Source organism: Cervus canadensis, chromosome 16 (genome assembly GCF_019320065.1).
Source record: "Cervus canadensis isolate Bull #8, Minnesota chromosome 16, ASM1932006v1, whole genome shotgun sequence".
Taxonomy (NCBI): domain Eukaryota; kingdom Metazoa; phylum Chordata; class Mammalia; order Artiodactyla; family Cervidae; genus Cervus; species Cervus canadensis.
In genome coordinates this window covers 38,283,246-38,306,920 of record NC_057401.1, presented here as the reverse complement: position 1 = coordinate 38,306,920, position 23,675 = coordinate 38,283,246, and the positions used below count along the sequence as shown (strand labels likewise).

The following is a 23,675-nucleotide window of genomic DNA, read 5'->3' as shown; positions in this document are numbered from 1 at the left end:
AACATCGGAACTTGATCAGTATCTCACTGGTTGGTGATCTTCCTCATTTGATATTATGTTTGGCACACAGCAAGTGTCCAACAAATACCTGTTAAATAAATACATGATCTGCAGATAAACAATCTTTAGGGAAACTCTTCTCAATATATTTACTCTGACCACAGTCTCTGCTGAATGCCAGCCCTCAGTGCTTGGAAGGAGGCAAGGAACAAATCTGTAAACCACAGGTTTGACTACATCTCATGCTTAAAAATATTTGAAAAAAGGCTACTACTGGTAGAGAGCCTTAAATAGCTTCAAGTCTACTTTTCCTGGGAGCTGTTGGTCAATGGTACAAGAGTGTGGGTGTGTCAACTCTCAGCCCATTGGCCTCAAGAGCAGACAGCTCTAAGACTTAACTTCCCCTGGAGCATCCCCGTGGGACCAGGCTGAAGCCAGGACTGTGTCTGAAATGGCAGGCTGGCTGTGCTTTCTCCCTCTTCTGTCTTTTTTCCCTCTCCCTCAGCATCTTCTGTGGGAGCACTTCCTTAATGAATCCCCGGCACACAACTGTGCACCTTGGAGTCTGTTTCTGCAGAACCTAAGACAGCAGTGCTAGGTGATAGAAAGGGCCATTTAGCACTTGACTGGGTTCCTAAGAAAGGCTAGCTAGAACATATCTCAGAAACCTTTGAAAAAACAGAAGCGATTCTCATCGGTGTGGGAAGTCAGTGTGAATGTGCTCTAAAACAGGAAAAAGGATGAGATGGTCCGTCAAGGAACTAGTGTCAAACTTCACCAAATCAGACAAATGGCTCCCAGGGAAGCCGGCTCAGTAACAGGGACTAAAATGGCCCACAGACCGAGTCATGCAGGACAATTTACTTATGAAAAGCTCTATGCCCCCCTGAGCAAAGCCATTCACCTACCAGGGTTCTTCCGGCAGGCCTGCGGGTTGCACTTCTGGAATTCTGGGGGTCTGGGTTCGTGATCACACAGGCATCGGTCCTGGCCTTCGGTTTTATTGTTCTCTGAGGCCATGCAATGGACAGTCCTCTTCTGAAAGCCACCTCCACAGGACACAGTGCACTGGAAGACAGGGGCACGTGGAGAGAGTCAGAATTCTCCCCCAAGATTTCCGGGGGCACTCCGGCAGAGGTGCTCTAACCCCACGGTGATCAAGTAGGTCATGCTGCTAAGTCGCTTCAGTCATGCCCACCTCTGTGACTCCATGGACTGTAGCCTGCTAGGCTCCTCTGTCCATGGGATTCTCTAGGCAAGAATACAGGAGTGGGTTGCCACGCCCTCCTCCAGGGGAACCCAGGGATTGAACTCACATCTCTTAAGTTTCCTGCACTGGGAGGCGGGTACTTTACCACTAGTGCCACCCAGAAGGATGGTCAAGTAGGGGAAGCCTCAATTATCACAAGTCTTTTTGAAGGAGCCATAGAATAAAAGCAGGAATGATTTGGAGATGTGAATTTAGGAAGAGTTTAGGTTATAGACTGGCAATTGAATTTGGCTTACTTTACTATTGGGTTCTCTGAAGAACGTGGACAGAGGGTGAACTGCAAGCAACATAGAAAAAATTTCATATCTGGGTCCTGGTGCCTCAGTAATCTAGTTTCTCTAAACTGGTTTTGATCTGGGGCTGGGAATCAGGTGTGAGGAGAGGCCACAGAGCTACAAGGAAGGCTAAGAGAGCATAAAAAGGGAAGAGGGAGAAGAAGAGCAAGGTGGAATGGAGGGAGGATTTGGAATGGACTTGGATGCATGTGTGGCCTCAAGCCACCTAACAGACAAGATTCATGTAATGTCCTGATGTACATGGCCGCCTGGAAGCAGAAGGAGACTCTCTGGGCTGTGAAAACCATCCTGAGGATGTAATAAAATGTGTCTGAATATATTATATATACATATATATATAGACACTCTTTTAAAAAAATTATTATTATTGTGGTAAAATATATACTGAAGAATTGATGATTTCAAATTGTGGTGTTACAGAAAACTTTTGAGAGTCCCTTGGACTGCAAGGAGATCAAACCAGGCAATCCTAAAGGAAATCAATCCTAAGTGTTCATTGGAAGGACTAATGCTGAAGCTGAAGCTCTAATATTTTGGCCACCAGATGCAGAGAGCCAACTCACTGGAAAAGACCCTGATGCTGGGAAGGATTGAAGGCAGGAGGAGAAGGGGACGTCAGAGGATGAGACAGTTGGATAGCATCACCAACTGAGTAAACATGAATTTGAGCAAACTCTGGGAGATAATGAAGGACAGGGAAGCCTGGCGTGCTGCAGGAGTTGGCTATGGAGTCGCAAAGAATTGGACATGACAGCGACTGAACAATAACAATAAAAATATGTAAAACGTAACATTTATTTTAACCATTTTCCACTATACAGTTTCACTTAAATACATTCACATTGTTCTATGATCTTTACCACCAAACATCTCTAGGACTTTTCCATTTTCCCAAATAGAAACTCTCTAGCCCTCAACCCACCCTTGTCCCACCCCTGGCAACTATCATTCTAAATTTTTTCTCAATGAACTTGACTACTTGAGATACCTCATATGAGTGGAACCATACAGTATTTGTCATTTTGTCGCTTGCTTATTTCAGTTAACATCTTCAAGTTTCCTCCATGTTATAGCAAGTGTCAGAATTTCCTAAGATGCAACAACATCCCATTGTCTGTAGAGAACACATTTTTTTTTTTTTGAGAACACATTTTCTTTATCCGTTGATGGACACTTGGGTAGCTTCCACCTTTCAGCTATTGTGAATCACATATACTCTTATGATTCACATTCTATTTCATATTTTACTACTTTTAGCCTCATCTTTCTTATATAATTAAAATCTCCCTAAGGGAAGAAACCAGTTCTCCTTTCTTTATCCTGCATGGCAAGTAGGTAAGTGCTAAACATAGCCTGACCATTCAGTAAATACTCATTGATTGACTGACAGAAAAAGACTGCTGCATGCCAAATACTGGAAAAATCTACAGGCCCTAAATATTCCATCTGCCATTTCAATTACTGTTGGTCAATAAGACTGTGATTGTTGTTCAGTCTCTAAGTCATGTTCGACTTTCTGTGACCCCATGGACTGCAGCACACCAGGCCTCCCTGTCCCTCACCATCTCCCGCAGTTTGCCCAAGTTTCATGTCCAATGCATTGGTGATGCCATCCAGTCATCTCATCCTCTGATGCCCTCCTCTCCTGCCCTCAATCTTTCCCAGCACCAGGGACTTTTGCAATGAGTCAATTGTTTGCATCTGGCTTAGACAGTCAACAAGATTACTAGATTTTAAAATACTACCCACACTGGGGCACTACTGAAACTCAGAATACTGCTACCAAACCCTGTTTCCCACAAAACTCCAAATGTGATAAGAGGAGAAACATCAATTTTTTCTTAACACCCACAGCTTTATTTTAATCTGTTCTTCATAAAGCCTACAGCAAGGTGATAAGCATGGAACTTCATGTTGTTTTATAAAGTCAGAGATTCCTCTGATTAAACCTAAAGGTAATTTTATTCAGTGAATAAAATTGATATGAATCAAATTCTCTGTGGGGAAAAAGATAAGAAAATAACTTTGTAACTGATCCTGAATAGACAAAGTGCAACACAGGACAGAGGGAAGAACAAGGGAAATTAATAAAGGGTGTTGGATGTCCTGGACCAGAATTCAGGAAACTTGGGATTTCTCACTCTTACACATAGTCCTGGATATCATTCAATCGCTCTCTTTCTTCCACTGTAAAATAAGATTGTTAGATAAAGAACATATGACTTCCATTCCTGCTTTCTACTTCTAAGGATCTGATGGAACTAGGCTGGGCTGGTGGTCCTGGGTGCTGAAGTCACACAGGCCCCCTGGGCAGGACAAATGTAGATCAATGGAATACAGCAGAAAGCCCAGAAATAAACCCATGTACCTATGGTCCATTAATTTTTGACAAAGGAGGCAATAATACACAGTGGAGAAAAGACAGTCTCTCCAATAACTGGTGCTGGGAAAATTTGATAATTTACCAGTTTTCCAATGTAAAAGAATGAAATTAGAATATTCTCTAATACCATATACAAAAAATAAACTCAAAATGGATTAAAGACCTCAATGTAAGACTGGATACCATCAAACTCTTAGAGGAAAACAGAGGCAGAACACTCTGACATAAATCACAGCAATATCTTTTTTGATCCACCTCCTAGAGGAATGAAAATTAAAACAAAAATAAACAAGCAGAACCTAATTAAATTTAAAAACTTTTGCAGAGCAAAGGAAACCGTAAACAAAATGAAAAGACAATTCACAGAATGGGAGAAAGTATCTGCAAATGAAAGGACTGACCAGGGATTAATATTCAAAATCTACAAACAACTCAGGCAGCTCAATATTAAAAAAAAATAAAAAGAAAAAAAAGCCCACAACCCAATAAAAAAACACTGGGCAGAATAGCTAAATAGACATTTCTCCAAAGAAGATATACAGGAAATCAAAAATCACTTGAAAAGATAGTCAACACTGAGACTTCCTTGGTGGCCCAGTCCTTAAGACTCTGAGCTTTCAATATAAGGGGGCACATGTTCAACCCCTATTTGGGGAACTAAGACCTCACATGCCACAGAGACAAAAAAAAAGGTACTCAACAGTGCTAATTATCATTGTTGTTTTAACGGCTAAGTCATGTCCGACTCTTTTGCAACCCCATGGACTGTAGCTCGCCAGGCTCCTCTGTCCTTGCGATTTCTCAGGTAAGAATACTGGAGTAGCTTGCCATTTCCTTCACCAGGGGATCTTCCTGTTCCAGAGATTGAACCTGCATCTCCTGTATTGGCAGGCAGATTCTTGACCACTGAGGTCTAGGGAAGCCCTCACTAATTATTAGAGAAACGCAAATCCAAACTATAATAAGGTATCACCTCACATTGGTCAGAATGACCGTAATAAAAAATTCTACAAACAATAAATGCTGGAGAGGGTGTGGGTAAAAGGGAACCTTCCTGTACCATTGGTGGGAATGTAAATTGGTACAACCACTATGGTGAATAGTACAGAGGCTCCTTAAAAACTAAGGTTGCCGTATGATCCAGCAATACCACTCCCGGGTATGTGTCTGGAGTAAAGAATAATTCAAAAAGACACATGCATATAGGGTTATCATCACCATCTTTGAAACAGATCACCAGCCCAGGTTGGATGCATGAGACAAGTGCTCAGGGCTGGTGCACTGGGAAGACCCAGAGGGATGGGATGGGGAGGGAGGCAGGAGTGGGCATCGGGATGGAGAACACATGTAAATCCATGGCTGATTCATGTCAATGTATAGCAAAAACCACTACAATATTGTAAAGTAATTAGCCTCCAACTAATAAAAATAAATGGGAAAAAAAAGACACATGCACCCCAATGTTCACTGCAGTAGTCGTTACACTAGCCAAGACACTGAAGAAACCTAAATGCCCATCAACAGATAAATGGATGAGGTGGGTGTGGTACATATTCAAGAACATTGCATGCATGTTCACTCAGTTGTGTCTGACTCTTTGTGACCCAATGGACTCTAGCCTGCCAGGCTCCTCTGTCCATGGGATTTCCCAGGCAAGAATACTGGAGTGGGGTGCCACTGCCTTCTCCAAAGGATCTTCCTGACCCAAGGATCAAACTTTGGTCTCCTTCATTGGCAAGTAGATTCTTTACCACTGGGCCACCTGGGAAGCTCCCAGTGGGATTTTATGCCCATGAATGGGCCCAAATTCATAGCATTTTAATGACCATTCATATTATATCAAATTTCCTTTCCTGATGGTCACATTTAATTTGATTAGTGATGCTTATAATTGTGACACAGGACACCAGGGTATTTATGAAGAGCTTAATTCTAAGACACATCTTTATTTGTTGAGTGCAATATTTTCAGGTTGTGAAATCAAAGATGGATGAGGAAAAACTGGGTTTTAGAAATAACTGAACCTCTAATAAATAGGAAATAAATTTCCAAGACAGATATTTTAAGATGCCTGAATGTAAATTAAATTTTCTTATTATGAAAAATAATACAAGTGTATGACATTGTTTTCTGATGTTCACAAGACCCATGGGAGAGAGAAGAAGATGGGTACTGCCCCTGGCATAGAGCTTAGTAGCATGCATAACCAGAAGCTTGCATGGACTCCAGAATCTCCTTTGGCAATTCATCACAACTCAACATTAGATTTCAAGGAACATAGGGCATTTATAGAAATTACTATGGGTCCTATCTGTTTAAGGGAATGGTTGATGTCACTCTTCATTGTCTACTGGGCATTTTTAAGGTATGAAAATAATAAAATATGTACTTTTAATTTGTTGCAGGCTAACTGATTAATGTACCATATTCTTTTGGCAGTAATGAGTTATCTTATTCTTTATGGGTTGAGTGGGGTGGTATCCAGAGACTGATGCAACCTTAAGTTGGATGCACCAATAGGAGTCTTTTTTTTAAGAGTACATGCCAGCATTCATATTGATCATGGCTATGCAGGTATAACTAGACAAGTACAACAATGAAAATTACTAAGACCATATCAACCTAAGACTATCTGGGGATATGATATTTGGCAAAATACTGCATTAGCCTGTATTATAATTATAACCATCAAAAGATACTTTCATAAGAACAAGTTACTTTAAAAAATATTAATAGTTGAAGGGTTAGTGTATTAGACCCTCTAGCTCTCCTTGTCTCCCACTGTTGGCCTTTGATGGGCCCCAACTGATGAGGCAACCCACTTCATGGAAGCACAAGCCTTGGGCTTGTTGTGTGCCTCTTACCCTGACTCTGAATTTTGTTATTGCCAGTGAGATGTGAGACCCAGTGGGACCTGCCCACACCTGAATGACCCAGGACAATGGGAGATGCTATCCATCAAAGGGGAGACTTTTACACAATGTGGGGAGATAGGAGCCAGTAGATAATCTCTCTTCTTGTCTCTGGACAGACTAAGCCACAGCAGTTCAAACAGCTTTATAAAGACCTTCTTTCAAGAGCAAGCCATAAGCTGCTCTTAGACACCAAGCAGTCTAGGTTAGGAAAAAACAGTCACCCTGGGAATGGACCACCTTGCCCTTGATTCCCCTTCTTCCCTGCCTCCTTCCTCTTTTCTATCATTCCTGCTTCCCTAACATTATATTTTCTTATATAAAGTATTAGATTTTTGATTCAAGGCTTTATTTTCTAGAGAACCTAGAATAAAACAAGTCAGAGTGATGGAAGAATCATTCTATGGGAGAGTTATTTTATTTTCAGTGTCATTGGTAGTCATATTTCTACAATAAATAAACTTCGTAAGAATTGTAAAAGTTTCCTCCATTTACAATTTAATGATTTTATTTGTCTATCCATCAAACATGCTGGCCTTTTGGCAAACTGATAATCTGTGGGTTGACAAGTGACCAGAACTTCACTATATCATGATAAGCCTCAAGCTTCAGGGCACATGCAACTCCTATATGCTCTAGAAAAAGTCAGAGGATCCAAGATGGTTAGGACCCCAAGTCACTTTTCCTTAGGCTCTCTTCCTCTGAGCTAGTTTTTAGTATTTTATCTCTTCTCTTTTGAAAGTATTTGATCTTCTTCTCTTCTGAACTGAAGATAGTTAACATTGAGCACCATGTCAGTCATGGGCCACCTTTCAGCGTTGTTTTTGTTGTTGCTCAGTAGTGTCTGACTCTTTGCGAACCCATGAACTACAGCATGCCAGGCTTCCCTGTCCTTCAATATCTCCCAGAGTTTGCTCAAACTTATGTCCACTGAGTCAATGATGCCATCCAACCATCTCATCTTCTGTCCCCACCTTCTCCTCCTGCCCTTAATCTTTCCAAGCATCAGGGTCTTTTCCAATGAGTCAACCATTTTAGCATACTTAGACATATTAGAAAGCATAAGGGTAAAATATAGAACTGAAAGAAGTTTTGGTATATATACACAATGGAATATTACTCAGCCATGAAATAATGCATTTGAGTCAGTTCTAATGAGGTGGATAAGCCTAGAACCTATTATACAGAGTGAAGTGAGTCAGAAAGGGAAAGATAAATACTGTATGCTAACGTATATATGGAATCTAGAAAAATGGTACTGAAGAATTTATTTACAGGGCAACAATGGAGAAACAGACATAGAGAATAGACTTATGGACATGGGGAGAGGGGAGGAGAGGGTGAGATGTATGGAAAGAGTAACATGGAAACTTACACTACCATATGTAAAATAGATAGCCAATGGGAATTTGCTGTGTGGCTCAGGAAACTCAAACAGGGGCTCTGTATCAACCTAGAGGGGTGGGATGGGGAGGGTGATGGGAGGGAGGTTCAAAAGGGAGGGGACATATGTATATGTATGGCTGATTCATATTGAGGTTTGACAGAAAACAGCAAAATTCTGTAAAGCAATTATCCTTCAATGAAAAATAATACATAAAACACTTTAAATCAATGGACACATTAGACATTTACAGGAATAATATATGACTTTTAACATCAAAAGAAAACAAAAGCTATTTTTTAAAAAGACTAAAACAAATGAAAGAGATTATAACTGATTCTTACCGGGTCCCAGTTCCCAGCGGCCCAGTGACAGCAAGGGGGCCCGCTGCAGGGTGCGGAGGACGTGGGCCGTTTAGTCCAGTCACAGAGGCCTCCTGGACAAGTCACCCCTCTCTTCTGAACTCCGCCTCCACAGGAGCTGGAACACTGGTGCACAAGAGGGACAAGGTCAGGTGAAAATCACAAGGTATCATTTTCAGAGATAAAGGGTAGGGATGTGTCCTTTTCCACTGTGTCTGCAGTGCGTGATACTGCACCTGGAAGATACGAATGCTCAGTAGAGGCTGAGCAAATGTTTATTTTAAAAAATACTCGACAGTTCTTCTCTAGTTCCATACTCTGTATTTCAACCCATTCCCCCCCAATAATTTAGTAAGAGGGTTTTTTTTTTTTCCTTTTCAGTTCTGAAATTTAAAAAAAAAGAATCTGTCAAATAAGTCTGCAACTTTTTTTACTATAATATATTAAGTTATAAAGATATATAAAGTTATGAAGATATAGATGTATATCATATTAAACATAACTTTTCTTTAGAGCAGAAATTCCCATGGTTGCCAAATAAATTATTTCAAGTGTGGATAAAAAAACCAGTTGGGTGAGCACTGGCCCAGTGTTAATTGAGATGAGGCCTAGCCTATCACAGTATATCACAAAGTTGGTAACAACAAATAGGCCCAGCTGTGCTGTGCTGTTCTGAGTCCCTCAGTCATGTCTGACTCTTTGTGACCCCATGGACTGAAGCCCTCCAGGCTCCTCTGTCCATGGGGTTCTCCAGGCAAGAATACTGGAGTGGGTTGCCATGCCCTCCTCCAGGGGAACTTCCCGACCCTGGCCCAGCTGTGTTAAGTCCAAATCTAGGTGGTTTTATCTGATCACTGTAGCATGTTCCTAGTTTCTTCACAATCATGTGTATTTGGATGCTTTTCGCCAAAGTATGTAAAAATAAATTACAGGCTGCCAAAAGAGCTATTATTCACTTTTAAATAAAGAACCCAAGACAGAAAAAGTCAATTGAATTATATTTTCTTTAAAATTTACTATTAATTTGTTATCCACACTGTTATTAAGAATATTAGTATCTCTATTGGAACCTGGAACATCTGTGTCAAGTTCCTCACAATGGCCACTCGGTCAATTCAAAGACAGTGGTGAAACAAGCCCTAAGACCCAGCCTTCCCACCAGCAGGAGAGCACCAGCCCTGACCCTGTCAGGGCCCACAGCCAGCTGCACTGGAACCTCTCCCACCCACCAGTGGGCCAATAACAGCTCCAAGATCCCCAGGCCACGCAACTAGCCACCATGTGAGGCACAGCCTAGGAATTAACCAGGTCAGGAAGAGCCCCTCCTACCAGAGCTCCCACAGTAGTCAGTTCCACCACAAGAGAAGGGTCCATGCAGCCCACATGGGGGGTACCCCTAGAGTATACAGCTCTAGTGACCAAAGGGGAGTGTGCTGCTGCCTCATTGGACATCTCCTACATAAGGCCACTTCTGCAAGACTGGGAAATGTGACCAACCTACCCAATAGGAATAAACAACACAGAATTAGGCGAAATTAGAAGCCAGAGGAATCTGTTCCAAATGAATGAACATGATAAAAGTCTGAGAAAAAGAACAAAACAAAGTGGAGGTAAACAATCTGCTTGATGCATTGGAGAAGGAAATGGCAACCCACTCCAGTGTTCTTGCCTGGAGAATCCCAGGGACGGGGTCGCACAGAGTCGGACACGACTGAAGTGACTTAGCAGCAGCAGCAGCAGCAGTTGTGATTACATAGTAGTAGTTGTAGTGTTAGTCGCTTAGTTGTGTCCGTCTCCTTGCGACCCCACAGACTATAGCCCACCAGGCTCCTCTGTTCATGGAGTTCTCCAGGCAAGAATACTGGAGTGGGTTGCCATTCCCTTCTCTAGAGGATCTTCCCAACTCTGGGATCAAACCCAGGTCTCATGCACTGCAGGCAGATTCTTTACCATTTGAGCTATAGGGAAGGTAAAGATCATAAAAATGCTTAATAAATTCAGGAGAAGAATAAATGAATAAGGTGTGAATTTCAATAAAGAGTTAGAAAATATAAAGAAAGACCAGACAGAGGTGAAAAATACAATAACTGAAATAAAAAGTACATTAGAAAGAATCAGTAGTAGATTAGATATTACAGAAGAACATCTCAATGAGTTAGAAGAGTAGTGGATATCACTCAAGCTGAATAGAAAAACAGAAAGAATTTTTAAGAGGCCTCAGAAGAAAAACCAATTCTGCCAACACCTTGATCTCAGACTTCCAGCTTCTATAACTCTGAGAAAAAATATTTTCATTGTTTAGGCCAAAAAAGCAATAACAGAAACAAAAACAGTGGTGAAACAAGACCTAAAGAAAGGAGACTGATAAAGAAAATTCTGGGGATAAGAGGAGGGGGAAAAAAATCAGAAAATGCTGAATAGTTCAATATGTCAAACGGAAAGAATTCTGGTCAAGAAACCAAAATATAAAATGTAGGTGTTTTTATTCTGATTAGCTCTGACAGTCCTAATGGAGAGCACACTTCTGCAATAGAATTTTGTTCTGTTCATCTCCTATTAAAATGGGACTCAGCCTTCCTTCCTCACTACATTAAGTTTTAGAATTAAATTTATCCATGTTTGAAATGGTGATGTTGATAGGTTTTCTAAGGGTCTGGTGCACTGGCTGCAATGTTCACAAAATAAATTCGAGGTGACAAGTTTGATTCCTGAAAGAATATAATTCTAAAACGTGTCAGGTTTTTGCTCACTAGAATAATTTTCTAAGCTATATTGTTTCATTTTCCTGAGGTTTCTAGAAGAAAATTAAGATAATTCACCAAAAATCTTTGAAAAATACTTTTGAGTACTTTGAAAAGCACTTTGAAAAATCTTGGTATTTTGAAAAATCTTAATTATGGCACGGTAACAATAACAAAACAGTTATGATTGCCAATATCATGCCTATTACATTAGGCACTATGTGTGTGGTGGTAATCATAGAAAACAGGGAAATTATACACAATTAACCTTTCTGTTCAATAAAATAACTAATCCATTGCTTTCCCATTATTCCAACTTGGAGAGTCAACACGGATCTTTTCCCACTTATTCACTGCTTTTAACCCTATATGAGGAGGGAAGGAGAGGAACCCCACATTTGAGATCCTGTTGTATTCCTGTATGTGTGCATATAGACACAGGGTTACCTGGCTAAGTAATCTCCAGGAAGGGGAAAGTGGTCCTCAAAGTGTGGTCCCCAGAACAACAACTTCAGTATCTTTTGGGTACTTGTTAGAAACGCAAAACTTCAGGCCCTACCCCAGACTTCTGAATTGGATACCATGGGGATGGGGTTCAGACATCTGTGTGCTGACGAACCCTCCAAGTGATCCTGAAGCATGCTAAAGTTTGCGAACCAGTGAGGGACATTCTCACAGTTGAAAGGTTTTTTCCATGGCAAGTAGTTTAGGCTGGGTGACACTCACAGGAGGACCCCAGAACATTCCCATGAAGGCATCCATTAGATAATATGCACATACAGAGCAGCATCATGAGGGCTCAGGAAAAGCACCTAAAGGTGCCCAGTCCCTAAACAGTCCCCCGACATTTCCGGGGAAATGTTCAACCAACTTCAGTATTTTCTGTCCTTACTGTTCCCTCTGAGGAAAGTCTTCCAACTGTGTGGTTTGCTCAGAACAGAGCAATTTATTAAGAAGGGCGTTGGGAGGTCTTCTGGAAACAGGCTCATGGTTGAGACTCTGTGGAAGAGGAAATAGACAGAAAATATCTTTTTCACAACCAGAGAGCAGATACAACTGGTCATCTTGGATAACTCGCAATTGCAATTTCTCTGACAAGGCTATCTAAGCTCCTCTGCAAATTCCAGGATTCTGGAAGCTGTCACCAGGAAAACCCAATGGACAGAGGAGCCTGGTGGGCTACAGTCCAAAGGGTCGCAAACAGTTGGACACAACTGAGTGACTAAGTACGTCACCAGGCTCAGCAAACATGGAAAGCTGAGAGGCCTAAGTCCAGAGCCTGGGAGTGGTAGGCACTTTATGTCCCACAGCAAGACAGGGAAGGAGGTGAAAGAGAGGACAGTGGTGGTTGTTGCCCTCAGGAAACACCAGCGGCCTGAGGAACCAGCATGGCTGCTTGACCCAATGGACAGTAAGAAGCAAGAGGGGGTTCAGTCTTCCAGGGTTGGACACTAATTCTATATCCCACACTGTGGTTTTCTGTCTTACCTTTTCTAGCATGCAAAGTTATTGACTTACTGTTCTTAGTTCTCTCTTTGGTCCATGTCTATTCACCTAAATTCTACAGTATAGAATACAGGAATCAGAGTCAACTTGAAACTTGAATTAATACTCCACAATTTATTTTCTAGTTGTGCAAGCTTCTTAACCTCTGAGTCTCAATTAAATTCTTTCTTTACCTATAAAATGGAATCAATAAGGCCTACCATCCAGGTTGTTACAAGAATTAAAACAAGTACTGTAAGTAAAATGCCCAGTGCATGGACACACTCAAAACACACTGAGTTCTTTCTTTCCCTCTTATTTCTATTATAGTGTAGTTGGGAGTATTTTCTTTTTTATTGAAGCCACTAGGGAAATGAAATCATTATATTTCACCAAAGAACAGTAACTTGGTTTCACATACTGAAGTAAGACAAAGATGAAGCAGAATCCCAGCCCTTGCAACACAGGATGGAGACACACACACACACATACACACACACACACATCCCTTATTTGTGTAAACAAGGATCTGGGCATTTAAGAAGTAGGACTCTGAAATCATACTGTGTGGAAAGGATCTGACCATTATCCCCAGGGTAAGAGGGGCATGTGATGATCTGTCCCATATGCTGCTCATCAAGGTGGTTCATGTATGACCCCAATTCCCCAGTATATCCACTGAGACTAGGTCATAAAACATTGAACAGTCACAGTTTAAATCACACAACATAGCCTTCAAATTGTTGGGCTTGTCCAGCCTCCCCACCTGTAACTGAGCAGGACCCTAAGGGGCCTTCCCAGCACAGCCTCACCCCCACCTCCACTTCCCCCACCATGTCCTCCACCCGCCTCTTGTCTATAGAAAAACTTCCTTGGCCTTCCCCAATTTCCAAAGTGTAAATTTAATCACAAAGTGAGAAAATGCAGAAAGGAAAACAATCAAGCAAAATGAAAATAATAATAATAATATTGGGCTGGCCATTAAACAAAGTCAAAGACCTTTACTTCCTTCTCAAGGGCTATAGATAATAATCTGAGCCATGTCCTCTGAGCTGTTTCATAGATATTGAAACCCCTATCAGGGGGAAGAAGTTAACTATATGCTGCCCACAAGCATGTAGACCCCAGAAGGCTGGGGTTGGACCCAGAAGGCTGATGATGTTGACTCCTGATTACCTCACTATCAACCAGTCCGAAGAATTCCACGAGCTGATCACACACCCTACTACTCCCACCACCCCCCGCCCCATTCTGAATTTAGAAACTTTATCCCGAAAGCCTTCGAGAATTCAAGCCTTTTAAACACTAACTACCTGGACTCCTTGCTTGGCACACTAGCTATAATAAATGTTACACTTTCCTTCACCACAACCTGGTGTCAACAGATTGGATTTACTGTGTATGGGCAGGTGACCCACCTTTGGATCAGTAACACACGCAGTGTAAGGCGTGAATGTAAGGAGGCCAGCCACTGGCTTGATGAGGCCAGTCACTGGCTGAATAGAGGCCAGCCACTGGCCTGAGGCATGTGTGGTCTTCCCTGGACTCACAAGGTGACACAGAAATTCCTGTTTTCCCAGTTATGTAGATGGTGCACCAGGCGCAGTACCTCGCTCCAGGGCTCCACCTGCCACTCCTCGCAGGGCTCCACGTTACAGCTTGAGGTCAGTGGAGGGGGAAGGCCGGCCAGGAACCGGCAGTGAAACGGCCTCAGGCTCCGGCGGTCCCGGCTGTCCACACACTGAATCTCCCGGATCTGGAAACCCCCGCTGCAGTTTCTGGAGCACTGAATGGAGAGTGAAAGGAAAGGGGACACCTGAGTCCCTGGCGTCAGGCCATCCATGCCCAGATATCGAGGGGGTTCACAAAGGATCACAGAGCTCGCAGCTTCGAGTGCCCAGCTTCTAGAGGGGTTGGTGACCTGTCTTTCCTCACACACTGTGGAGAGAAGAGTCACTCTGACAGCTCCCTAAGATGGGGCTCCCCGTGTTAGAAAATGCAGGTGTGAAGTATAAGAACCGGGTGACAAACGCTGTTCTGTCACAGACTCACAGTGAGCCATTGGATGAGCTGCAGAAACGTTCTGAGCCTCACCTGTCATGCCTGTAAACTGGGGCAACAACTGTTATACGGGGCTAGCCTGAAGATTACGCGGGGGTGGGCTTGGGTGACGCCGGTGCAGCTGTTCCTTAGGATGTCTCTGTTCACTGGAGGCAAATGCAACCGCCCACGAGGGGAGCTCTCTGCCAAGACACACCCAACTCCCCCTCAGAATTCTGCTGAAAACCTCCTTTCTCCCTGACTCTGGACACAGGATTGGTCACCCTTTTTTAAGGAAAACAAAGTGAATAACTGCTCAGTGGTTTCAGCTCGGGAGTAGGCGAACCCTGTCCTTGGCCCCACCGCCAGGCTTCCCTGCACGTCACCATCGCCCATCATCTTTCCTCCTAAGGCCGCCATCGCATGCCTCCATCACCAAGGGTGTTCCCAACCCATGCCCAGGGCAAGCCCTTAGAGAGGTCTTCCCAACTCCCCCGCCCATGCCCGAACCTTGTGCAGCAGCCCCTGCACCCTGATCCCAGTAAAGGAACTCTTCACCAGCAGGTTGCTGATTTCCTGAAGCTCATGACAAACACGGCCGCCCCCAAATCACCTACGTTTATGTGGTGTATTCAGGAGGACTTCTTTGGTTTACTTTTTGACCTCTTGAACTTTGGAAGCTCCTCCATCCTTCATCTAGGTAGATTTTATTCAATCATAACTCGAGCTTCCAAGACTTGGTCTTCAGTCTATATAGAATGCTATCATCATCAGTTTCCCTTCAGCTCATCTTGCTTGTGCACCCTAGTCTCTCAAGGCCAGTCCCGGCTTGTCTTGTCACTGCCCACCCCCAGGTGGGGACCCGAGGTAGATGGCATGGAGGCTGAGCCCTGAGCTCCTCAGCCCCTCTCCCCTGGATTTTCTGTGGATTAATAATATGTCCTGTGGTCCTTATGTCCTGAATCTTCCTTCCTCTATCCTTTGCTTTACTCACTACTGCTCTTCCTTTAGACTTGGCTTAAATGTCACCTCCTCTGTGAAGTCATCTTCGAATACGTTCTCCAAAGGATATCTATTTCTTTTATTATTCATCTCAAATTCTTCTCTGTTTCCATTGCAAGAACTTGAAATGTTCTTCTATTTATTCTTCCATCTTTTCTGTTAGACTGTTTCACTGCCCTGAAGCTGGAAACCCATCTGTCTTGGTCACCATTGCGTCTTGAGCATCCAGCATGGGGCCAGGCATGGCACAGATGCTCCTCACAGCTTATGGAATGAATATATGAATTCTGAGAAAAGGGAAGTTGGGGATTCCCAGTGGGCCAAAGAACTCTGTGGTTACCATGGGGATAAAGAGCAGCCTTCTGCACCCTCCCCATCCTTCCATAAATGTTCTCATTACATCTTGACTGAGAAAATACACCACCACCAAAGCCCACTGCTCTAAGGTATGTTTTCATCTGGCCCCTTCTCTACTTGGTAAAATACCATGTTCCCTTTCCAGCTATGGTGGAATAGTCATAATTGTAGTGTTGTGGATGGTGAAAGAAAATTTCTCAGAACCTTTCATTAGAGGTACCTCTCAAAATACTGATCCCCCCCCCTTTTTTTTGCCATTTGGCAGATAGTGCAAGTCACCTGAATGCAAAACTTGGGTTGTAGCATAGCAGATGTGGGCCCATGAGACAAGGGGGCAGATGGATGCTCTAATGCTTCCATAAATCAAGTGTATTTAGCTTCTCAGAAATAAGCAACACTTGCCAGACAGCCCCCCAAAAGCAAATTTAAAACTTCATTTGCCTGCCATGCTGTAAGCACACAGAGAATGAAATAACTGCCAGTTTAAAATCAGCCACAGAACAAACATGCAGAAAATTCTACACAAAGCAGCCCTTTGTTTGACAGATTTCCAGGAAATAACCCAAGGTTAAGACAAGAGGGCTCTTTATTAGGGATAGGAATTTTACAAGACATAGTGTACAATGCGGGTTTATTTTCTTATTTTTCATTTGTTGCTACAATCTGTTATTCCTAGAGTTTTCAAATTAGCATTACCCTTTTGTCAAAGAGTGCATTCACATTCAGGGGGAAATGAAGTTGATTAATATGTTGAAGTAAATATTAAGGAAGGCACTCACTAAATCTGTGACTTTTCTATTTCATTTTCAGAAGGGCCTCTGATTCAGTTAGCAAGAGGGAAGTGGCAGGGCATTAAATCACTCCACTTTGAAAACTGCTCTGCCTTGGTGTATCGAATGCCAATTACTATATTCATTTTCTTTTTGCCCTAAAGGAGGGCTATTTATATTCCTTTTTCCTAACCTGGAGCCTGTGGACCAGACTGAGGACAGGAGCCAGGCTAAGGAGAAGAGAAGGACTGGCTAATGCCCATGTGCGACCAAACAGGTCTAGCCATTTTCTGGTTCCCACGCCAGTCTGTTTAACTGATGTGATCAGCAAACCAGACTGAGTTAGAATGAAGAATCCTCTTAGCCTACAGAAGCCACTGGCAGAGAGAAAAATAATACACTCACAACCAGTTCTTCCTTGTGTCGTTTCTGATTTATGGAGCCATCCTGATACATTTTCCATGTTGGACTCCTACCTAGTGTTCAAATGAGTATAGTGAAATTAACCAACCTGAAATTGGGAATCAGGAGACTGCAGAAAGTAAAGAGAAACTAAAAAACTTCTCGATGAAAGTGAAAGAGGAGAGTGAAAAAGTTGGCTTAAAGCTCAACATTCAGAAAACTAAGATCATGGCATCTGGTCCTATCACTTCACGGAAAATAGATGGAGAAACAGTGGAAACAGTGCCAGACTTTATTTTTGGGGGCTCCAAAATCACTGCAGATGGTGGGATCATGGCATCTGGTCCCATCACTTCATGGGAAATAGATGGAGAAACAGTGGAAACAGTGTCAGACTTTATTTTGGGGGGCTCCAAAATCACTGCAGATGGTGACTGCAGCCATGAAATTAAAAGACACTTACTTCTTGGAAGGAAAGTTATGACCAACCTAGATAGCATATTAAAAAGCAGAGACATTACTTTGCCAACAAAGGTCCGTCTAGTCAAGGCTATGGTTTTTCCAGTGGTCATGTATGGATGTGAGAGTTGGACTGTGAAGAAAGCTGAGCCCTGAAAAACTGATGCTTTTGAACTGTGGTGTTGGAGAAGACTCTTGAGAGTCTCTTGGACTGCAAGGAGATCCAACCAGTTCAATCTAAAGGAGATCAGTCCTGGGTGTTCATTGGAAGGACTGACGCTGAAGCTGAAACTCTAGTACTTTGGCCACCTCATGTGAAGGGTTGACTCACTGGAAAAGACCCTGATGCTGGGAGGGATTGGGGGCAGGAGGAGAAGGGGACAACAGAGGATGAGATGGCTGGATGGCATCACTGACTCAATGGACATGAGTCTGAGTAAACTCCGGGAGTTGATGATGGACAGGGAGGCCTGGCGTGCTGCGATTCATGGGGTCACAAAGAGTCGGACACAACTGAGCAACTGACCTGAGCTGAACTGACTGAGACTGCGTTCAAGTATCTCCTGACACCAAGTGGCTATGTGACTGCACCTCTGTAAGCCTCCGTTTTCTCCATTAGCATTAAAAAGAGGATAAATTGGATGATTAAACTCTTTCATATTCTATAGTGATATAAGTGTCTGGGATCACTGGACTTGTATTATGCTTTGGTTTCAGAATACTTTCTTGCTCTCCGGAAGTACTAAGCAAAGACATGGAAATAATTCTTTTTTGCTCCTTTCCTAATACTAAACAGATTCATAAGACTCTTAAGATCATTCAAAAATAATTCATTCCAAAAATTCTATTTGAACAGCACCAAAATTCATTCATCTGTCTACTCCCCCGCCCCATCCCCACACTTCACTTCCTCTCTGCTATTAGGCACTTAATTATGTGCCGGCTCTGTACGCCAATCTAGCAGAAGGAAAAAGTCATGCAATGAGTAGAAGTCATGAAGATGATATGTCATAAGCTGTTCATAATCCAGTGAAGGAACAGAGGAGGAGGTGGTTGATTTTACTTGAAGAAGGAAAGGCTCAAAAAGAGGAGCCAAACCTTGAACTGTATCTTGTAACGTGGGTAAATGCTCACTCAGCTGACAAACAGTGCGGGGGACATTCAAGGTGGAAAGAATGACTATGCAAGTGGAGTGAAGCAACAAGTCTTGTTTGGGAGCATGTCTATCAGAATGCTACAGTGGAGGGTACAGATGGAGAAAGAGAGATGGGAAGGGGCCACGATAAAGGATCTCATGGTTTGAACATCAGTCCTCATCTAAAGTGATATTGGGTTCATGCTTTCTGTGAGTCTAAAGGCTTTCTTTAATTGCTGTTCTTTTCTCACTTAGGGATTCCCTTCATCTAAAACACCAGGGGCTTCCAAAAGTGGCTAACAGGTTAGACATACAGTAAATAATACCAAAAGAAAATAAATGCAGTGATTTTGAGTGATTTTCCTTCTGGAAGGTCAATTTTTGCTTTCTGGGCACAGAAACTCCCCTATAACATGCAATTCTCTGTTATGAAATTTTACATGTTGGGCTTCAATATGTTTCTGGGAACATGTTATATATGAAAGTCTGTACTTAGCAAGACAGGGTCTCTTTCCCTATATTATTCATTTGTAAAAGTTCAGATCCAAAAAAAAAATGTAGCACTGAATATTATGAAATGCAAGGTCATAAGAAAAGGTTGCCACTTTTATTTTCAAAAAAAGTGACAGATAATAAAGTCAGCTACTGTTAAAATAAAATTGCAACACTGCCTAGGTGGGGAGACAGATCATTCCAAGAAAATGTAAAAATCTTTGATTCATTTCAGAAATAATCAAAATCTGTTAGACTGAACTATGAGAAGTTATTAACATTCTGAGAGAGATAATAAAGAGGTTGTTAAATCACCAGTTTATAAAACTGCTGGAGGTACAGTCAAATGTTCAGTCAGGAAGTGTGTGATGATGCATAACTTTGGTGTCAAACCCAACTGAAGGTTTTTTAAGCTCATCTTTGTCACTTATTGCATTTCTTTCAGCACAAGAATCAGCTTTTTTTCCCTTAAATTTTAATGTTCTGAAATTGTCATGCGTCTTAGACTGGCATACATATTTATTATGCAGTGTTTCCTTTCCTTCTGAAAAGCTGTCATTACATTGATGAGTTGTCCCCCAGTTGATGGTTTTTCAGAATTGAGAGTATCAGTACCAACTGATCATGTGCTAATGATTTAAACCCTCTAAGCCTTCACTTCCTCAGTGGGAATTATAAAGAAGGTCCTTTATTGGATGAAAATGAGATTGCTCATCTAAAATTCTTGTGCAGTGTCAGGCGTGTAGGGGTATTTGGTGAGTGCCAGGACACCAGGGAGGTCAAGTCTGCCAAAGTTCATGGAGGACCCTGACTCCTTAGTACTGGGGACTGGAGACTTGATGGATTGACAGGATTTACTCCACCGCCCCCTGTCCACAGTCCCCTGCCCCAAGTCCAGGAAGCCAGAAGTTAGTAAGCACCTGAGAACTACTCCTAGCCTTTACCCAGAGCTCAAAGTTTACCCAAGGCTTTATATGAACAGTTTTTTATCATTTACAAAGTGGTTTCATGAACACTGTTTGACTTGTACAACTTTATGAGGTTGGTAGAGGCCATGTGATGTACTTCATTTCCCAGAGGTGAGAAAACTAAAGCTCCTAAGAGGCTGGAAGAATGGATTAGCACCCTATGCTGGTGACGGTGTGTGTGTGCTAGTGTGCTAAGTCACTCAGTCCTGTCTGACTCGTCGTGACCCTACGGACTGTAGCCTGCTAGGTTCCTCCATCCATGGGATTCTCCAGGTGAGAATACTGGAGTGCCATGCTCTCCTCCAGAGGAATCTTTCCAACCAAGGGATTGAACCCGGGTCTCCTGCATTGCAGGCAGATTCTTTACCATCTGAGCTGCCAGGGAAGACCTTGGTGACAGAGTGGGGCTGCCACCCCAGACATGTCTGATCCCAGGCCCAGTGCTGCTTCTAGGATTCAATTCTGTAGAACTACGCTTTCTACAGTATGCCTCTGGGACAAACCTAAAGACCATGATCTTAACTTTGTTTCAGACAGATCAATGCATGAAGAAGAAGCAAGTCACTTCAAACACAACTTCTGGACTTTGTAAAGGTAGAGATCTTAATACACAGGCTCATTGGACTGTCACAAATATGAGAAAATGTCCACAGCAGTTGTATCAGGACTCCATCAAGGAGATGAATATGGTGCTGGAGACAGAAGCCTGTAGAACAGCTGTAACTCAGGCTGCACACACAGCAGTGGGGAGTTTCTGGTGAGTAATCTGGGGGACCTCAGGTGTGCTCTGTGGCTTCAGGTGAGGCTATGGCATACCCTTAGTCCCATGAGATTAAAGTGTCTCTGGATCTGGGCTTGTGGTTGGTGGGATAATGAAGAAAGAGTCAAGATCAAATTAGAATTCGGCCCTCTGAGAAGGTGTTTGTGAAAAGGAAAACCATTGAGTTGGCAGAGTCTAAACCCTCTGGGTGGGCTTCACTGGTGGCTCAGATGGTAAAGAATCCACCTGCCAATGTGGGAGACACATGTTCGAGCCCTGGGTTGGGAAGATCCCCTGGAGAAGGAAATGGCAACCCACTCCAGTATTCTTGCCTGGGAAATCCCAGGGACAGAGGAGCCTGGTGGGCTACAGTCCATGGGGTCACAAAGAGTCGGACAAGACTTAGAGATTAAAACAACAAAAACAACAAACTCTCTGGATATTTAAAGGTAAAAGCAGGGGTGAGCCTACTCTAGGTTTGGAGGTCTGCCTCTGAGTAAGTTTAAGCGTCCCAACAGAACAGTGAAACTAAGATGCCCTTCAAATCTTTCCGAGTACATGATTTAGACTTCAGACATCCAAATGGACTGGTTAATAACATGGCAGTCAAAAAGCTGTCACCAAAATTTGGTGTCATTCAGTCACCAAAATTTAAGATCACATTTAAATCAACATCTCTAGGAAAAACGCAAGTCCTGCATTCAGTATTCCTAATGACAGAAAAAAACAGACATCAGGGCAATTGACTTTCAGTAGTTAAATGGGGTCTTTGACAGAAGGTTTATCTATTATCCTGAGGGAGGAGATAGGATAGTACTGACAGGAATGGAGTAACTTTGAGGATTTGAGTTTAGATATGGTGCTCGCCACATTCTGGCAGACCTTGGTGATGTGTCTGAGACAGCTTCTATACCACACCAGGAGTGGTACAGGGGTTAATAAGTATATCAGCAAGCCTCCTGGCCAAGACAGAGAAGAGATCCAGAGACTGATAGGGCAGGTATGAGCTGCCAGAGCAGGGCTTCCTTTAGGGGGTCTGACCCCACCAAGAGCTACTGGCTCTCCCATTCCAGTTTTCTATCAGCTAGAATTCCTGGAATTTTACACTGGACTGACCTTTTTAAAAGTGTGAGCTATCTCACACATCTGTCCTTTTTATGAGCCATGTAATTTCCAAGGAAAGGATTAGTCCCAGTGATGGGAAAGTGGAACTTTAGGACTTGGTCAACATTTGGCAAGGTCAGGGACAGAAATGTTTCTTGAGATTTTTCTGGATATGGAAGAGAATGTGTAGCCAGGCATTCGGTCCCTTTTGGAATTTGTTATGAGTTGGAAGAGAAAACAACAACAACAACAACAACAACAAGCATTCATTCCTTAAAGAAAAACGGTATGAGAACAGAAAAAAGGGATGTTGGCAGGGATCAAAGAAATGTGTGGTGATTTTCTCAGGGAGTAGCCCTACTTTCTCTCTCTTGCCAAAGATCAGAGCCTTTCTTTGGGAAAGGGGGCCTATTGCAGATTAATGACAGTCCTTGCTCCTGTCTGTCAGGTAAGTCTGCCAGGAGAACCAGAGACGGCCAGTGAGACACCTCATGGTCCTGCTTGTCTGGGGACCTGAGTTTTCCACCAGATGAGGGTGCTAACAGATGCCAGCCTCCCCAAACTTTGGGGCAGGTCTTTCTCCTTCTGTGTCAAGGCCAGCAAGGGAAACTGGCTCCCCAGAGAGAAGAAGGCAATGGTGCCTACAAGGTGTGTTGATGTGAGGGGGTATGGAGGGTGTGCTTGGCAACAGAGGATGTATGCACAGCTCATAGCTCTGCACCCCTCCTGCCAAATGGCTCTGAATCCCATCTCGACCAGTGGCTCTATGACCTGGGTGCATCTGTATCCCCCAGGGGCTGGCTCTGCCCCATCATGGTGACAGGTGATCTGGGCCTGATTGCTGCCCAGAAGAACCAAGGCCAACCAATCCTAAGACCTGACAAAGCCTTTCACCAGGGCCTATGCAGGCAGCACAGAGAAATCAATAATGACTCTAGGTTAGCAAGGACAGGAACATCGCACTTCAAAGAGATCAACATAGGAAAGACACTTTTAAAGACCAACCTTTGATGTTTCAGCTTTCTTTTCATTTTGAGTCTGGTAGATTCCATGCTTTGTGAGCAGCTGCTGAACCATGATTTAATTACACATCTGCTCATGTATCATTATTAATTATAATGTTAAGTTTAAGCAATTTAGAAATAGTGTCGCAGGCTGGACAAGCAAATTAAATTACACAAATTTAACTTCTTTCCTTCTCATTTTATCCGGTAAGGGAGGACAAGCAGATAAAAACCTGTGGGCTAATGAAAACTTCGTGCTTGCTCTAAGGCTATTGTGTAACTGAAAGTAGGCTTATGACAAGGCCTATGGTTCACTCATCTGCCAGTTTATAGCAGCAGGGAGGCAGGA

General features: G+C 42.9%; 1 protein-coding gene across 3 annotated transcripts in view; it reads right to left on the bottom strand.

Moving 5' to 3' along the window:
* ADAMTS12 (ADAM metallopeptidase with thrombospondin type 1 motif 12) overlaps positions 1–23,675 on the bottom strand; it is a 378,886-nt gene that overhangs the window by 13,420 nt on the left and 341,791 nt on the right. For 2 of the 3 annotated variants that reach the window (XM_043488507.1, XM_043488506.1), the window contains 3 exons: positions 14,443–14,619; positions 8,590–8,733; positions 909–1,068 (listed from right to left, as the gene is read on the bottom strand). In XM_043488507.1, coding sequence (XP_043344442.1) covers positions 909–1,068; positions 8,590–8,733; positions 14,443–14,619 — 481 coding nt within the window. The remainder of the gene's footprint in view (positions 1–908; positions 1,069–8,589; positions 8,734–14,442; positions 14,620–23,675) is intronic. The other variant, XM_043488508.1, reaches the window with a different exon arrangement.